The sequence below is a fragment of the Podarcis melisellensis genome (assembly GCF_964234715.1).
Source record: "Podarcis melisellensis genome assembly, chromosome: 4".
Lineage (NCBI taxonomy): Eukaryota > Metazoa > Chordata > Lepidosauria > Squamata > Lacertidae > Podarcis > Podarcis melisellensis.
Genome location: NC_138531.1, coordinates 28,786,890 through 28,803,388, shown reverse-complemented (window position 1 = coordinate 28,803,388; position 16,499 = coordinate 28,786,890). Strand labels below are relative to the sequence as shown.

The 16,499-nt window shown below is 42.0% G+C and overlaps 1 protein-coding gene across 1 annotated transcript in view; it reads left to right on the top strand.

The window, feature by feature from the left end:
* Positions 1-16,499, top strand: part of LOC309367834 (vertebrate ancient opsin-like) — a 49,839-nt gene that overhangs the window by 9,208 nt on the left and 24,132 nt on the right. Inside the window, exon 3 of the mRNA XM_081907466.1 lies at positions 11,558-11,877. Coding sequence (XP_081763592.1) covers positions 11,558-11,877 — 320 coding nt within the window. The remainder of the gene's footprint in view (positions 1-11,557; positions 11,878-16,499) is intronic.

The following is a 16,499-nucleotide window of genomic DNA, read 5'->3' as shown; positions in this document are numbered from 1 at the left end:
AATTTTGTAAGACAGGGCCAGGATCATCCTCCCATGGAGGACTTTTGTGTGCATATATCAGTAGACACATGGTATCCATCAGTACTGGGGGACTGGCAGTTTTGCATGTTGGCACACGCAGGATGGTCTACCCTGCATAGTCCCCTCATGCGTTATTCCAACAACAATCTCCCCAACAGCAACAGCTTTATTGCTAAGATCAATCTATAATAGCAGCATAACTGACTGCCTTTGTACAGGTACAGCAACAGCTATGGTTAGAACAGCAAGATAATAGATCCTTAGTATAGTCTCCCTCCCCTGCTGTTCAGGAAGTGGCAAGGAGCCTATTCAGAAGAAATTATGGGTTCCCCTCTGACTTATGAACTGATTTTGTCCTGCTAGTCACGGCTGCTTTCATAATCTTCCATTAGGTTAACAGTCCTTCTCACACCAAAAGGGAAGACTGCTATGGAGACAGATGCTTGCTTCATTGGTTAGGAGGCAGGTTTCCCGGTCAACCTTCTGGCCCAGTACCCTTGCACAATAAAGCAGTTAATAAAACACAAAAGATTCACCTCATCTGACTTTGGTTGGAAGCAGAATCCACCGGGTCAGAGATGTCCTGTAAAATGTGTGAACAGGGTGGTTAAGTTCTTTTACAGAAGTCACTGAAGAGTATGTATCGGGTTCCCACCCGCTTTGCACATATAACTCATGAATGAACAAAGAAAATGAAGAATGTTGAATTGCCTCTCTTCCATTCTTGGTATCCCTCCTCTTACAACAATGGTTGTGACCTGGTGGCCCCCTCAGATGTTGCTGGACCCTAGCTCCCACTAGCCCTTGTCAGCATGGCTGATGACCAGGGATGATGAGGGCTGAAATCCAGCTACAATGGGAAGGCCATCCTGTCTTAATGTGTAATCTAAAGTCGACCTCTTGGAGCACATGCCCATTAGACTTTCTTTAATCCACTGCCATCAAACAATAACCTCTTGCAATTTGGTCTGTACTAATTTGTACTTGCTATCTAGAAATGTAGGCATTTTATACCTGGTTCCTCTTTTCTGCCCACTTCCACTGATGCTAGGAAAGACACTCAACACACCTCTCTTTGTAGATCAAAGCATGACACACTTGTCAATTCAGCTTCAAGAGGAAGAATGTAATTTGAGAAAATTCTCAGCAACGTAATTCCAAATTATCTGGCATTCTTCTGCCTGGTATTCTTCATCTTGAACAAACTATATCATACCTGTCAGATGCATGAAAGTGTGGTTCATACTGAATCATAGAATCATAGAGTAGGAAGAGACCACAAGGGCCATCGAGTCCAACCCCCTGCCAAGCAGGGAACACCATCAGAGCACTCCTGACATATGGTTGTCAAGCCTCTGCTTAAAGACCTCCAAAGAAGGAGACTCCACCACAGTCCTTGGCAGCAAATTCCACTGTCAAACAGCTCTTACTGTCAGGAAGTTCTTCCTAATGTTTAGGTGGAATCTTCTTTCTTGTAGTTTGGATCCATTGCTCCGGGTCCGCTTCTCTGGAGCAGCAGAAAACAACCTTTCTCCCTTCTCTATGTGACATCCTTTTGTATATTTGAACATGGCTATCATATCACCCCTTAACCTCCTCTTAATGTTAGAGGGTGTTTGTTTTCTTTGTGGGCATAAGTTATTGTGAGAGAAGAGAGAGATCTGTGAAAGAAGCAGTTGCTACTAGTGAGGTTTAATTCCTCCCCTGCTACAGTACCTTGAGCTGTGATATGATGCCCATTTACCTAGGAGGATTAAACCCCATTGAAATGAATCAGGCTTACTTTTCAGCAAACAGAAATAGGACTGTTGTTGCATAGTATATAGATAGGTTCTATTCCTATGGCTTCCATACTTGCCCTCTCCCTGCATGCTGTTTTTAACATTCCTGTCGCATAGGTACAGGGGTGAAGGACAGTAGCATAGTGGCAGGTCATGTTATTTGCATGTAGAAGTGTTCAGGTACATTCTACAGTCTTGGACATCTCTAGGTAGGGTTTGGAAACACTCCTGTCTGAAACCTTGCATTGCTGCTTTTACATGTGCAAATGACAGAGGCTTATCAGCAGGGCCACACCTCTTAACTACCCCCAGCACACACTTGGGTCTGGCTATTTCCCAATTCTGATTATATCCTATTAAGCCCAAGCATTTAGAACTCACAGATCTATAACAGTATCTTCACTTGGAAGCAAAGTTCCTCGGCTTTCAGTGGGGCTTTTCTCTCTCTTAGTAAATGTGGATTGCAACCTCAGTTGCAAAGCTGTATGTGGATTCATGCCCAGCTGCTTTGTATGTCACTCCCACCTACCACTTACTAACAAAACAAAAAAAAGACCAAATGAATGGGAGCCCCTTTTCCTGTCCTCCTGCTAGGTTGCTTGATCTCACTCTCCTGCTTTCTGTGTGGCCTACAAGCAGTACTTTTTCTTTGGTTATAAAAGAAAAGAAAAGGAGATGCCAGTATTCTTATACAGTGGTACTTTGGAAGTCAAACGGAAGCCGCGTTGGACATTCAGGTTCCAAAGAATGTTCGCAAACCGGAATGCTCACTTCTGGGTTTGCGGCGCTCGGGAGCCAAAACGTTTGACTCGCAAGGTGTTTGGGATCCAAGGTATGACTGTATCGATATAAGTGTCATGCATTCTAGAACAAAATGGCTGCTATGGGCAGCCAAGAAGAAGAAGGCGGCGGCTCTGGTACTTTGTACTTGGGTTACACAAATCTTATGTAGCCCGAGAAGGTGTGGCTGCCGTAACAGTTATTTGAAGCTGTGGATGGTCCCTTTAATCAGGGCTGTCACGTTCCACTTTGCTGCTTGAGGTGGAATAGGAAGTGCTGCCCTGCCACTGCACTGCTGCCGCACTGCCTCCACAACTCTGCCCACACCCCTGCACAGTGGTGGCATTAAGTGGCGACAACAGCAGGTTCTGGAGAGATCCACAAAGCCTTCTACTGTATTCATTAATGTCAAAAAGAAATAAGACAATATGGAATTATTGTTTCTCAGCCTTCAATATTGACCTGAATTGTAAAACTGAAATAGTTCCCCCCCCCTTGTTATTTATTTATTATCCAGATAACATTGGGAAATGTCACTGTTGGCTGAAATCTATAATTTGTGTCCCTGTGAAATACGTAGTTCTAAGTAGCCTTGAGTCAGCATTCATGATAGCATTTCTGGACGGCTGAACCTTTAAAAAAATTGTATCTTAGTTTTAGTGTGTTTGGCTTTATATAAATGAAGAACCCTTAAAATGGTACAGAAGAACATAGCATCCCATGATAAATAAAAGGGGGCATAACTAGAGAGAAGTTGCTTGGCTATTTTTAGAGGGGGTTTTAATAAACGGAAAACGGATCCAAACCTAGGCAGTGTTGGTTCTGTGCAGAATAATTGAAAAGAATCTACTTGGATATTTGCATTTATATTCTGCAGAATCTCCTTTGGATAAGAAATCTGTTAAAATTAATGTTTGTAAAGCAAATCTCAACTTTTAACAAGTAGCAGGCCTTCTGTAGTTATTAAGGCAATTTGTAAGAACATGAAGACCATAATTACCAATTAAATGATCGCAAAATTAATTCTAGATAAATAAGTTTCAAGGACAAACACACTCTTTAGCTGTAACCAGGACTTTGACCTTCAGTCGGATAGTTTTCATTTTAGAGTCTTTGGATCTGGCCTATTTAACCAGGCATTGTGATTAATAACACTTTCATAACTGGAGTTGATGAAGAGCCTTGTTCCTATCCCTTTCAGCTCCAGATATATGTTCCTTTAAAAAGTAGGTAACCTTGATTTCGGTGGAATCAATCTGCCATTTTAGTGTGTTGTCACCTTAAAGCCTAAATTTGCCTTAGTTTTAAAATAAAGATCCAAGTACTTTATCAGAGTCCTGTCAAGAATGCAGATAGTTTTAAAATAAAGATCCAAGTACTTTATCAGAGTCCTATCAAGAATGCAGAAGTAATTCAGGAATTTTTAAAAAAGGACAAAAGGGGAGGGACTAACCAGAATAAATGAAAAACACAATAAGCGATTAGAACTTAGGGTATATCTTTATGAGAGATATATGCTGGTTTTATAGTCATGTCCCCTTTCTTGCCATTGGGGTGTGTGTGAATTTTGCCCCCTTTATCCTATAAAAATGTTTGTGCTCAAGCGTTTAATGGGGAAAGTCAGGAAAGGAATCTGTGACCTTCTAAATATAAGGCACATCCATGAGTATTACCGTATTTTTCTGTGTATAAGTCAATGTTTTTTTAACCAAAAAATTAAGTTTAAAATTGGGGCTCATCTTATATATGGGTAGTGCTGAGGGTTCCCCCCCTTAATTTGGAGTCCCCCAAAATAGAGGGCATCTTATACATGGGGGCATCTTATAGACAGAAATGTATGGTAAGTTCTGACCCTCTTGCAAAGCTGTGGTCTTCTCTGTAATAGCTGAAGTCTTTGGAATGCTCTCTCCAAGGAGGCACATTGGTGTTAACTTTTTTTCCTTTTTTACAAAGAATGTGGCACCAGGTAAAAACATTTTTATTCTCTGGGACATAAGGATAACTACCGGTAATCGTATTGGTACTAAGTTTGGGCTTCAGTGTGCATGCTTTGTAATTGTTGTGTTGATATTGTCCATTATTTCACAGACATGTTAGGGATGGTAGGGAAATGTCACTTGAGGTTATTGATGTCATGGACTCCTGACTGGATAGTAACTGGTGTCACTGATGACAAATAATCACCTTACAAACAAACAACCCAGTAGCAGTGCAGAAATTACTTCCACGGACAGTCTTAACCTCTGGTGTGAACTGGATATTGCATGTAAGACCACTCTGACAAGCTACTGAAATTCCCTTCAAACCTGATCTATATAATAAAAATGAAAGAATGTCGTCATGCAACTCCCTTGAAGGGGGGCTAGTCCCTGGATTTCCATGAAGTCAGGGTGAGGCAGGGAAGCAAAAGTGAAGTCAAGTTGCACAACAGCGGTGGCCATGGCATGGGAGCAAGAAAGGAGAAACGCTGAGAGGGGGGAAAGTGGTTTGATTAAAACGACAGCAGAGGTTTGAGTAGAGATGAGGAGACATTGAAGTTTTGTTTTCAAAAGAGTTTTAACAAGTTTTAACTTTCTCCCCTGCTTTATTCAAACTTCTGCCATCATTTTAAAGCGGCCACTTCCCCCCTTTCTATGTTTACGTAGACTTATTTTGATCTTTTAAAGACCTTCAGCTCACAATTAAGCTATTAGTACGCTACCATGTGCATTGTGAGATACATTACACTCAGTTGAAATCAAAGGTTAGCAATTAGTAGCATTTAAGAAGCTTTCATTTCCCAGGTAATTTAAGTCACTTTTTGGCAAAGTGACTGTTCTTGCCCTTCTCCTGTCACTTGTATGTGTCCAGTTATCAGCGTAACCTAAAAGATCTTTTATGCCTGGGAAGTTTTCTCATTAAAAAGGGGGTGTGGGGGAAGGGGGGAAAACACTTATTTAAGATGGGTGAAGTTGATAGCTGGTTGATAGCTCACACATGTTTATACTTCAGTAAATTATTAATGAAATAAAACGTAAAAGCCTTACCCTCCACAGGGAAGTTTTATGGGGAAAACATAACTTTTTAAAATTTAAAACTATAGCTTCAAATGTAATGCTTGAACTCCCAATATTTAACAAACTAGATTATAAACAGTGACAGGGCTTTGTCCTCAAGCATGTTTAGAAACCCTTAAGGCTTCTAGTTTGTTGTTATCTATTATCATATACCCAGGAGGTAGAATGAGTTCAAACGTTTACTCCAGGATTCTAAATTGGAATACTTGGAATGTGTTGCTAATGAATTTGCGCATGGAAAAGGAGCAGAAAATGATTGATGCTCTTTAGACAATACACATTTCAAAAAGGAACTTCCTACTCTTTATGTCCAGGTCAAGCCACACCACTTAACCATAGCTGTCAACCGTCCCTTATTTGGTGGGAAACTCCCTTATCCCAGCACTGTGTCCCACTGCTGTCCCTTATTGATGATGTCCCTTAAATTTCCTGGTTTTCAAAGGAAGCAGCTCCTCTCCCTCCCTCCCTGCAGGCCAGGGAAGAGGGAGGCTCCAACTGTGTTGCTTGCCTGCCTGGCCCACCCCCCCTCCGGCCTCCTCTCACCAGCCTTGGCCCCCGGGAGCCCCTCCCTGCCGGGACTGAGGAGCCTTGAGAGGAGAGCGAAGGTAACCATAGAGAAAGCAGTTCAGAGAGACGAAGCAGAGGCCCAGGCAGGTGCTCCAAGGGCTAACCATAGAGGGGGAAAGCGGAGGAAGGACCGCAAGCACTTCATCCATAGATTTGTAGTGGTAGATTAGCATAGATAGTCTGATCTGCGGGTTTACTTCGGGCACTATATTCCCCCCCCTTCCTCCTGCCCCGCCTGATGGAACTGAGAGCTACAGATGGAGCATGAGAGAAAAGATACAGAACTGCAGCAGCATCTTCGTAGCTTGGACTTTGTTTTGTGCAAAAAGTGGTTGCTGCTTGTAGTTATTTAATTGCAGTGTTTCATCAGCTGGTGTCTTGAGCAGCAACCTCTGGAAACGAAGGGCTAAAAACTGGTGCTGCTCTCCAAAATTATCAGAAGGATGTCTAAAATCCCTTATTTTGGCTGCTGATCCCTTATTTTCGAGGCTGCTGGCCCCTTATTTTCAAATCTGTAAGTTGACAGCTATGCACTTAACTCTGCCATAGGTGTGTCCCTGGTTCTAATCTTTCACATTTAAACATTTTCCTAAGAACCGATTTGCAGGGCAGTGAACCAGTGGTGACAGTACAGTAGAAACTTGTTTTGCTAACGGTAGAATCGTGTCCAGCTGAGTTGTTTCAGGTGGAACTGAGGCTGCCCATGGTCTTAAAACTGTGGGAATGGTGCATCCAAAATACTATTCAAAGGGTTAATGCTATAGCCTAGAATCTTGTGATGTCATATACCGTATTTTTTGCTCTATAAGACTCACTTTTTCCCTCCTAAAAAGTAAGGGGAAATGTGTGTGTGTCTTATGGAGTGAATGCAGGCTGCGCAGCTATCCCAGAAGCCAGAACAGCAAGAGGGATTGCTGTTTTCACTGCACAGCGATCCCTCTTGCTGTTCTGGCTTCTGAGATTCAGAATTATTTTTTTTCTTGTTTTCCTCCTCCAAAAACTAGGTGCGTCTTGTGGTCTGGTGCGTCTTATAGAGCAAAAAATATGATATATGCTGAGGCAGTATGTGTGTGTGTGCGCGTGCGTGCGTGAGCTTTAATTGTGAGAACAGCAAGTGCTGCTGCCTGCCTCAGAGCCAGTCTGTAGATATCAGTTCAGTCTCAGATGCAAATTCATGGAAATACGTTTCAGTAACCTAAGTGTCACCTGCGTCTCTTGTACATTCAGTCTGACAAGAGCAAGTACAGCAATGAAAAGTCATATGTCATCTTAAACTTTAAAGGCAAGCATTGCGTGGTTTTTGTAGGAGAAAAGAGAACTATTAAAAAATGGTCAAATGACCCGGGGCAACTTTGCAATAATTACCACGGGTGTGTGTGTGTGTGGAGTCCATGGAGTTGGGGGTGTCGGTTGGCTGTGATGGTTTTACTTGCTAATGTGCTAATGTAGCATCTCTCCCATCTGCTCCGATATGGATTCCTCGTGCTGTTTAGGAAACAGCAGTGCAGTGTAGACAAAGCCCTTAGCTGTCAGGGCTGGAAGTTAAACTGAAGGGGAGCAAACAGTCACATACTCTGTAGTGTACTCCAAGGCCAGAGGTGGTGAACCACTTTCGACTGGAGCACCAGATCCCCACGTGGAGAGTCCTTCTGTGGCAAACTTTAATAGGTGTACGGCTGCGGGGCCCTGTCAAACACATCATATGAATGAATGAATGAATCTTTATTTGCGTCGGCAATAAGACAACAATACGATATACAAATAATAGAAAGAAAAAGTCAATTATATAAAATTATAAAAGTGAATTATATAAAATACAGTGGTACCACTGGTTGCAAACGGGATACATTCCAGAGGCTTGTTCGCAACATGAAAAGAACGCAACCCGCAGCGGCGCGTCTGCGCACGCGCGGGTTGCAATTCGGCGCTTCTGCTCATGACGTCATTTTGCACTTATGCGCATGTGCGAGCGGCGAAACCCAGAAGTAACCCTTTCTGGTCGCCACAGGATGTAACCTGAAAGAAAGTAACATGAAGCGGACGTAACATGAGGTATGACTGTACATTTTAGGGTTTTGAATCAACAGTCAACAATCAACAGGGAATCTTATTCTAATTGCCCCAGCTTGCAGCCTTTGCTGTCACCTGCTCATCTTGATCTGTCAAGAGAAAGGACACTGTGGCAGTGGCTGGATGACCCGGAATGGACAATAAGAGGGGTGATGACTTGAGGAATGTCTTTATAAAGAGTGCACATCATATGTCATCAGGCATTGCCCATCAAAGGAAGATTCTTGCTTTGCATTTAGTGGTGGTTCTTCCATTTTTGAAAATATAAAATCCAGCTGTTATCAAGATCTGTCTCCATCACTTGGAAGTAGTCACTATTGAATCGAAGCCACATTCTTTTTTCCCCTCTGTAAGCACAATCCTCTAAATTTGTTGGCATACCTAGAGAAATACTTTTTCTTTTGATAAGCATTTTTTCTTTTTCACTCCTCCCCGCCCCGAAGTTAACTAAGTGGACGTGTCTTGGTTGTTTACATTGGTATTTTCCTAAACATCAAAGGGGACAAATCTTATGTAGAGGTGGCAATGCCTTTGTAATTGGGGCATCATTAAACGATTTCCGGGTCAATAAACAACAGCCTTTATTGATTTGCAGACAACACTACAATTACGCACTTGTATAATCCATAGCAAACCCTGCTAGTTTCCAAATGCTTCTTGTCTGCCTGTTATAAAAAAACACTTCTCCCACTCGCCCATGTATACATCAGCTGTGTGTAAATGCCAATGTTGCTGTCATTATATATGCATTTCAGTGCAAGCAAACTTTGTTTCAATTTAGTGGATTAATAATTAGCTTCTGGTAAATTTGTAGCCCGTTTTGGCCATTTGGTATGCCTAGGTATTGAATGTGTGAAGTGGCTTCCAAAAAATGTGCTGGCTCACCCTGTTCTCTAGATGCCAACACATGCAGTTGCACTTATTCTTATGGTGGGAGCCCCATGTCTATCCCTGTGTCCAGGACACAGACAAGGCATGAACGTGGCAGCCAGCATGATAATATCTGTTGCTGGAACACACCATAAAGGGGGAACTGTTTGAATTCTCTGCCATGTAAAAATAAAAGAAGCATATACATCCAGGGCAGAACATGTACCTTAACAGTAGCTTACAGCTTTCTTAATTCAAATATTTTATGCTTCACTGCAATCTGTAGGGGACAGCCTTGCAAATGATAGATCACTTCTGATTGTGGACAGCACTCTTCAGAGCCCAGCTCTCCCTCTCTCAAACTGGAAAAGTTGCAGGTCCCATTGCTACATCTGTTGCTCCTCCCAAACATCTTTTGTGCCCCATTTTGGCAACTGAACAGCTTGCTGCTACCCCTTTGCTGGATCTGTCCCAGAAACCTCCCATTGCTGACCCCAGTCTTCCATTATAAGATAAAGGGGGGTGAGGCCATCTTGCCAAATACTTTCTGAGTTTACTTGCAGACATATCTGCTCTATATGCCAAACTTCAGAAGGTTGAACTGTCTAGATGCTAGCCTAAGTCAGAATGTTCTTGGGCCAAGGCTTGGTTTGGATAATAATAATAATAATAATAATAATAATAATAATAATAATAATATATTATTTGTACCCTGCCCATCTGGCTGGGTTTTCCCAGCCACTCTGGGCGGCTTCCAACAAACACCAAAAATACACTAAGATTAACCACTATGGCAGTCCCTTTTTCTTTGCAGAAACCCCATCTTACAGATATCGAAGGAGAGGAACCCAATGATGACATCTAGACAAGCCCCCCTCCTTTCATGACTCATGGAAGTGAAACCCAGTAATAAGATACAAAGATGATAATGTTTCATATACTTTTCTGCCATTAAGAAAATAGACTTCTAACCTGAAGACTATAGACTAGAACTCAAGCTGTCCACTCATGTCTGTAGAAGAAGAGAAGAAGAAGAGTTTGGATTTGATATCCCACTTTATCACTACCCTAAGGAGTCTCAAAGTGGCTAACAATCTCCTTTCCCTTCCTCCCCCACAACAAACACTCTGTGAGGTGAGTGGGGCTGAGAGACTTCAGAGAAGTGTGACCCGCCCAAGGTCACCCAGCAGCTGCATGTGGAGGAGCGGGGAATCGAACCTGGTTCACCAGATTATGAGTCTCACTTGTAGGAGGAAACCATCTGGGTTGGGCGGATTGTATGATTACTTCCCACACTAGGACAAGCCATCCCACAGGAAAGGAAGATATAGGCATAGGATCCACATCTTCTGTAGTCTGTATCCTCCTGAGAATATCAGTCACACTGAAATGGTTGACTCAGCGTCATGGTCATCAGAGGATAGCATAGTCATCTGCTTTCTTAGGCCCTCATTCTTGCTCCCAAAAGCTTCCTGGCACCACCTCATGATTGCCAGCTGCCCACTTCTGTCATTTTTCTTCCTAACCCCCAGGGGATGAGTGAGCAAATGATGACCATGAGAAGCTGAGTGCATCTTCCATTGGTTCTTTCTCACTTGCCTGCCAGCACTCTCACAGGCGGACCAGCTGGCAGGGATATTGTCCTGTGTCCTGATGAAAACTTGGGAAATAGCTTTAAAGCAGTCATCATGACTTTACAAAAAATGCATTCAGATACAGTTGTCTTTACCAAAGGGAATGTATTTCCATTGAGACAGAGGCAGGAGTTTTGAATATTTTCTTTGAATAATTCTGAGATTGCCAAAAGCTTTAAAAGCAGACCTATACTATACTATACTATACTATACTATACTATATTATACTATACTATACTTTGGTTCCAGCTTCTGTATGTCCTTTGGTGACAAGGAAGTAACCATAAAGATCAATGGAGACCAGGAGGTCAAGTTCCCTAATCAGCTTGGGGTGAATTTTGCAAAATTATTCTCAGTGGAGGGAGACATCGCTGTAATAAATGTCAAGTTTGAAGTTCAGTCATGCCTTTTTTGTGTGTCTATAGAAGGGAAAACGGAAAATAAAATGTGTTACTTGACCTTGTCTGCCTTGCCAGCTTCTTCCTATTGAGGGGGAATTATTGGTTTGTTTTTGTTCTTATGTATTTTTGTGTTTTCTATATTGTAATTTTATTACAATCTATGGATCTATGGATGAAAGGCAGTATACAAATTTAACTAATAATAATAATAATAATAATAATAATAATAATAATAATAATAATAATAATTCCCCCTTGACATTCTAATCATGCAGAAAATGGTATTTCGCTTTCTACCCTTTAAGTCTTTACGTCATATGAAATAACACAAAGTGATTCTCTTAATTATTTTTGTCCCCACTTCTTTCTCGTTGCAGGCATTGTGTCTTTGATCTCGTTGGCCATTCTGTCTTACGAACGTTACAGCACCCTCACCAGTAAACGTGGCTCCGACTACCAAAAGGCTCTGTTAGGAGTTGGGGGCTCCTGGCTCTATTCTCTGGTCTGGACTGTGCCCCCTCTCATTGGCTGGAGCAGCTATGGGCTCGAGCGGGCAGGCACCAGCTGTTCCGTCCGATGGACCTCTGAAACACCAGAGTCAGTGTCGTACATCATCTGCCTCTTCATATTCTGCTTAGTCATCCCCGTAATAGTGATGATATACTGCTACGCCCGCCTCTTTTATGATGTCAAACAGGTAAGTGCGCCACAGGCGTTATATGCTATCTCTGAGGAAGGTTGCGTTTCAGATACATGCCCTCTAATATACATACGTTAAAAAATGAATTGAAGGATTTCAAAGATGGTAGATTTCTCTCATTTCATATTCGAAGGCCCTAATCCTCTGCACATTTACTTGAGAGTAAGTCCCCTATACTTAGTGGCATCTCTGTTTGTTTATTACAGTTCTATCCTATCCTCCTTTGAGAGCAATCGTCTCCTATCTAGGAAGCTTTCAGGGCCATAGATACTTTCCCTCAGTAGCAGAGCTACATGTCTTCATAAACTGCTTTCTAGGAACATAGGGCAAAAAGATTAATGCATTGCAGGGTTTGGGCAAGATGACCCTTGTTGTTCCTTCCAACTCTACAATTCTGTGATTCTACGAAGCTGTTTTACATCAGGCGAGCCTCTTGGCCCATCCACCTCAGTACTGTCTACGTTGACTGACATTTACTACAGTATCCAAGGTATAGACACAGAATATTGCCAGCCTTCCCTGGAGATTCCAGGGATTGCCTCCATCTGCACCCAAAGCAGATCCTTTATCTCCTGCTCCTTCAGGGTAAACATTTTGTTTGTTTCTTTAATATATTTATATGCTGGCCTTGAAGGTAAACTCATGCAGTTTGGTTCTGAGTGCAGATGAAGAAAAGACTTGGCTCCAGGAGAACACCTAGGCTGTTCCTCTGATCAGACAGGGTAACAATAGCATCATCTATGACAGGTAAACTCACCAAGTCCAGACCATCAAACCTTTCCATCAATGAATAGGGTTTATCTGTCTTGGACACTGATGAACTGACTGAAAATGGTTTAGGTTGAATAATGAATTGAACTGGTAATTATCCATTGCTCTCCATTAATAAGATGGTTTTACCTAATTTGTAAATGGATGAACCAACTTCAGCATCATTAAGGGTTGTCTGCAGGATTGATTAGCTTTAATGAACCAGGCGCCTTTTGATTGTCCTCATGGATCTGACGAGTTGACAGTATTTGTGATTAATTTGTTATTTAGGATTGCACTTCTAATTACTACAGTGTCTACTGAGAAGTAAGTCCTTCAGTTCAATGGAACCAAACGGGGTTAGGATTGCAGCCTAATTTATTCTACTTTGATTAATGAGACTTATGATGTTGTTGAACTCCAACTCCCATCAACTCCAGCCAACAAACCCAGTGGGGAGGGATGATGGATGCTGTAGTCAAGCAATGTCTGGAGGGGCACCATGGCAGCTATTCCTGCATTTTATAATTTCTGCAAAAACATGTACAGCAGTTAAACTTTGCTTATGCTCTGTGCTTTCCCAGGCTCCACCACATGTTAGGTGTTGGCTGGATATTGTGATGTTGCTTTAGAATTAGAACTTGGAGAACTCTCATGCAAAGGACAAAATTTGGAAGGGTTATGCATGTATTGATTGTCTGGAGAAGTCTTCAGTTTTTACTTATTCTTCAGTGTGGTAGACATCTCCTGGCTTTCAGTGATGTTTTTCTCATTTGAAGCCCCGAGAGTCCAATTTTAATCAGGTTCTAAGTACTTGAGTAAGCAGGGTTGGCCTTTGCATCAGATTTTTGAAATTAGGGCTATGAGTAATGCTAGATATATTTGATTTCAGGAGCTAACTCCTGGAGGATTCCTGTCAGAGCAAAAGCTATTACCTGAATACTTTCAAGAATCAAATACCTGCCTTTAAAAAGGGCAAAACTAGAATTAAGACATGTGTATAACCTTCATAACGGATGTGTGAATTTTGTACACAACTATTTGCACTATGTTCCATATGGCGATAGCCAAAAGAACAGATTTCAGTGGAGCTACTCAGTACGTCTTAATTGGAAATCACTCACAGTATCTTGTGAGAATGTGGCACAGAATTCTTAACAACAGACTTTAATTGTTAATTAAGGCTTCACTCCCCACCTTATTTACCGGGGAGTAAGCCCCATTGAATTCAACAGAATTAGGATTTACTTATGAGTAGGCATGGTTAGGATTGTGGCGTTAGCCATTTCAAAATTCCATATTCATTCAAAAAACCACTTTTTACTTCTGTTAGAAGTCTCTTGTGTATACTGTGCACTTAAAAAATAAATCTGGATGTGTACAACAATAAGAAAATTCATTTCTTATTGTATACTGTATTTGGCTGAATGCAAAGAGAGGTTGTCTTCTCTAGGGGTTGTTTGTTACTAAAGGAAAGGGGACTTTCTGTCTGGTGCCACTCTTCACAGTAGAATGCACAAATAACACATGTACTAGGAAATGACATCTCTTCTGGCTTTATACTTCTGTCTGTGTACTATATGCCATTGACCCAAGCCATAAACTCCTGGTGATGCTTCCAGTATAATACTTCCTTGTACCTGTTAGCAAGAATTTCCTTAAAGAGCAAACAGGGCAGAACAGTAATTCCACAGGAAAATTACCAACAGAATAGTAAGCAAAGAAATTTGTTTGAACTTTCTAACGTTTGAGTGGCAGCAATATTGGAACTTGCGCTTAAATGCAGATGAAGATTCCTCACCTCAAAGCCCTTGATCCCTTAACTTCTCAATGTTTCGTGTCCTCTTAGGAATCCTTACCTGTTACCACACACAAATTGCTTGTTAATATAAACACATTTCCTTTAAATGGAAATATTCTCTTTTGGAGATACAGGTGAAACTTGGAAAATTAGACTATCGTGGAAAAGTTCATTTTTTTCAGTAATTCAACTTAAAAGGTGAAACATTAATATGAGATAGACTCATGACATGCAAAGCAAGATATGTCAAGCCTTTATTTGTTATAATTGTGATTATCATGGCGTACAGCTGATGAAAACCCCAAATTAACAATATCAGAAAATTAGAATATTAAATGAAATCAGCAAAACAAGGATTGTAAATAGACCAGTATTGGACCTCTGAGAAGCAGAAGCATGCATATGTAGTCAGTGCTTGGTTTGGCCCCCTTTTGCATCAATTACTGCCTCAATGCGGTGTGGCATGGATGCTATCAGCCTGTGGCACTGCTGAGGTGTTATGGAAGACCAGGAAGCTTCAATAGCAGCCTTCAGCTCTTCTGCATTGCTCGGTCTCATGTCTCTCATCTGTCTCTTGGCAGATTCTCTATGGATTCTCTATGGGGTTCAGGTCAGGCGAGTTTGCTGGCCAATCAAGCACAGTAATCCCATGGGCATTGAACCAGGTTTTGGTACTTTTGGCAGTGTGGGCAGGTGCCAAATTCCTGCTGGAAAATGAAGTCAGCATCCCCATAAAGCTCGTCTGTGGAAGGAAGCACGAAGGTCTCCAAAATCTCCTGGTAGACGGCCATGTTGACCCTGGACTTAATGGTGTTGGTCCACTGTTGTTGAGTCCAGGGTCAACACAGCCATCTACCAGGAGATTTTGGGGCACTTCATGCTTCCTTCCGCAGACGAGTTTTATGGGGATGCTGACTTCATTTTCCAGTTTCACCTTTTAAGTTGAATTACTGAGATAAATGAACTTTCCCACGATATTCTAATTTTCTGAGTTTCACCTGTAGTCTAACAGCTGCTGCACGGTGAGATGGGGGGAAAGCTGGTGGTTGATGTCTCATCCTGGCTATGTTTTTACCTGGAATATTTCATCTCCGCTTTCTAAAGCTATTGTGATAGTACCTGCCGCTGCAGGTCTCAGAGGCTATCTGAGCTGAATCCTGATGGCTTCCTTGTGTTCCTCACTTTTATCTCCCTTAGAGACCTGTTGCAGTTGTTTCACCTGTCAAAAAGAATCTAGGGATGTCTTGCTAGAGGCGCATGCTTAGGCGCATCAGAGAAAGCCTCTCTTTTCCTTAGAGGGAGTAGCTGAATGCAGACACAGAAGGAAGCACCGTAGGATTGCATCTGTTTAAAGGAGCTTGTATAATCTCACTTGGCAACCAGTTGTTGCTGGGATGGGAGACCCGGAAGGAACTTCATTGTTTCTTGAGCGTTGGTTGGATGAATGCATTGTGACAGGATCCCCAACCCTGGGACATCCTGATAGTTTATGTCTCTCTGGGGATAAATGCATCTATTTTGGTTTGTGGGTAAATGGATTTTTTTTTATTTTGCTTCAGGGCAAATGCAGAATTCTGGGTGGGCCCAGAGGGAATTGTGCCTCAGTAATGAACTCTTCTTGCAGGCTATATTTGTAAGGGGGCCCAGCTATGCAGCTTGTAACTTGCCCGCTTTCGCTGTGAGCACTCAAGACACTGAATTCAGGCCAAGTTTGAAGACTTGTTTACTCTGTGCCTCTCACTCTATAGTGCCCTATAGTGCCTCAGACACAAGAAGAACCTTACATATATAACAGACTTGGGTGCCAAGTTCGGATGGATGTGCTGCCAAAGTAAGGCTGCTCGGAAACAAGAGGGAGGATAATTGCAGTAAACCATAGCGTTTACAGTGTTTTCAGAACACTAGGGTTTACAGAAGTATTACAATATTTGGGGGAGATTTCATGAGGCAACCCTCCCCCCAATCCAATGATGATTGGAAATTTTTTATGTCTGGTTTTTTATTGTATTTTAATATTTTGTTGGAAGCCGCCCAGAGTGCCTGGGGCAACCCAGCAAGATGGATGGGG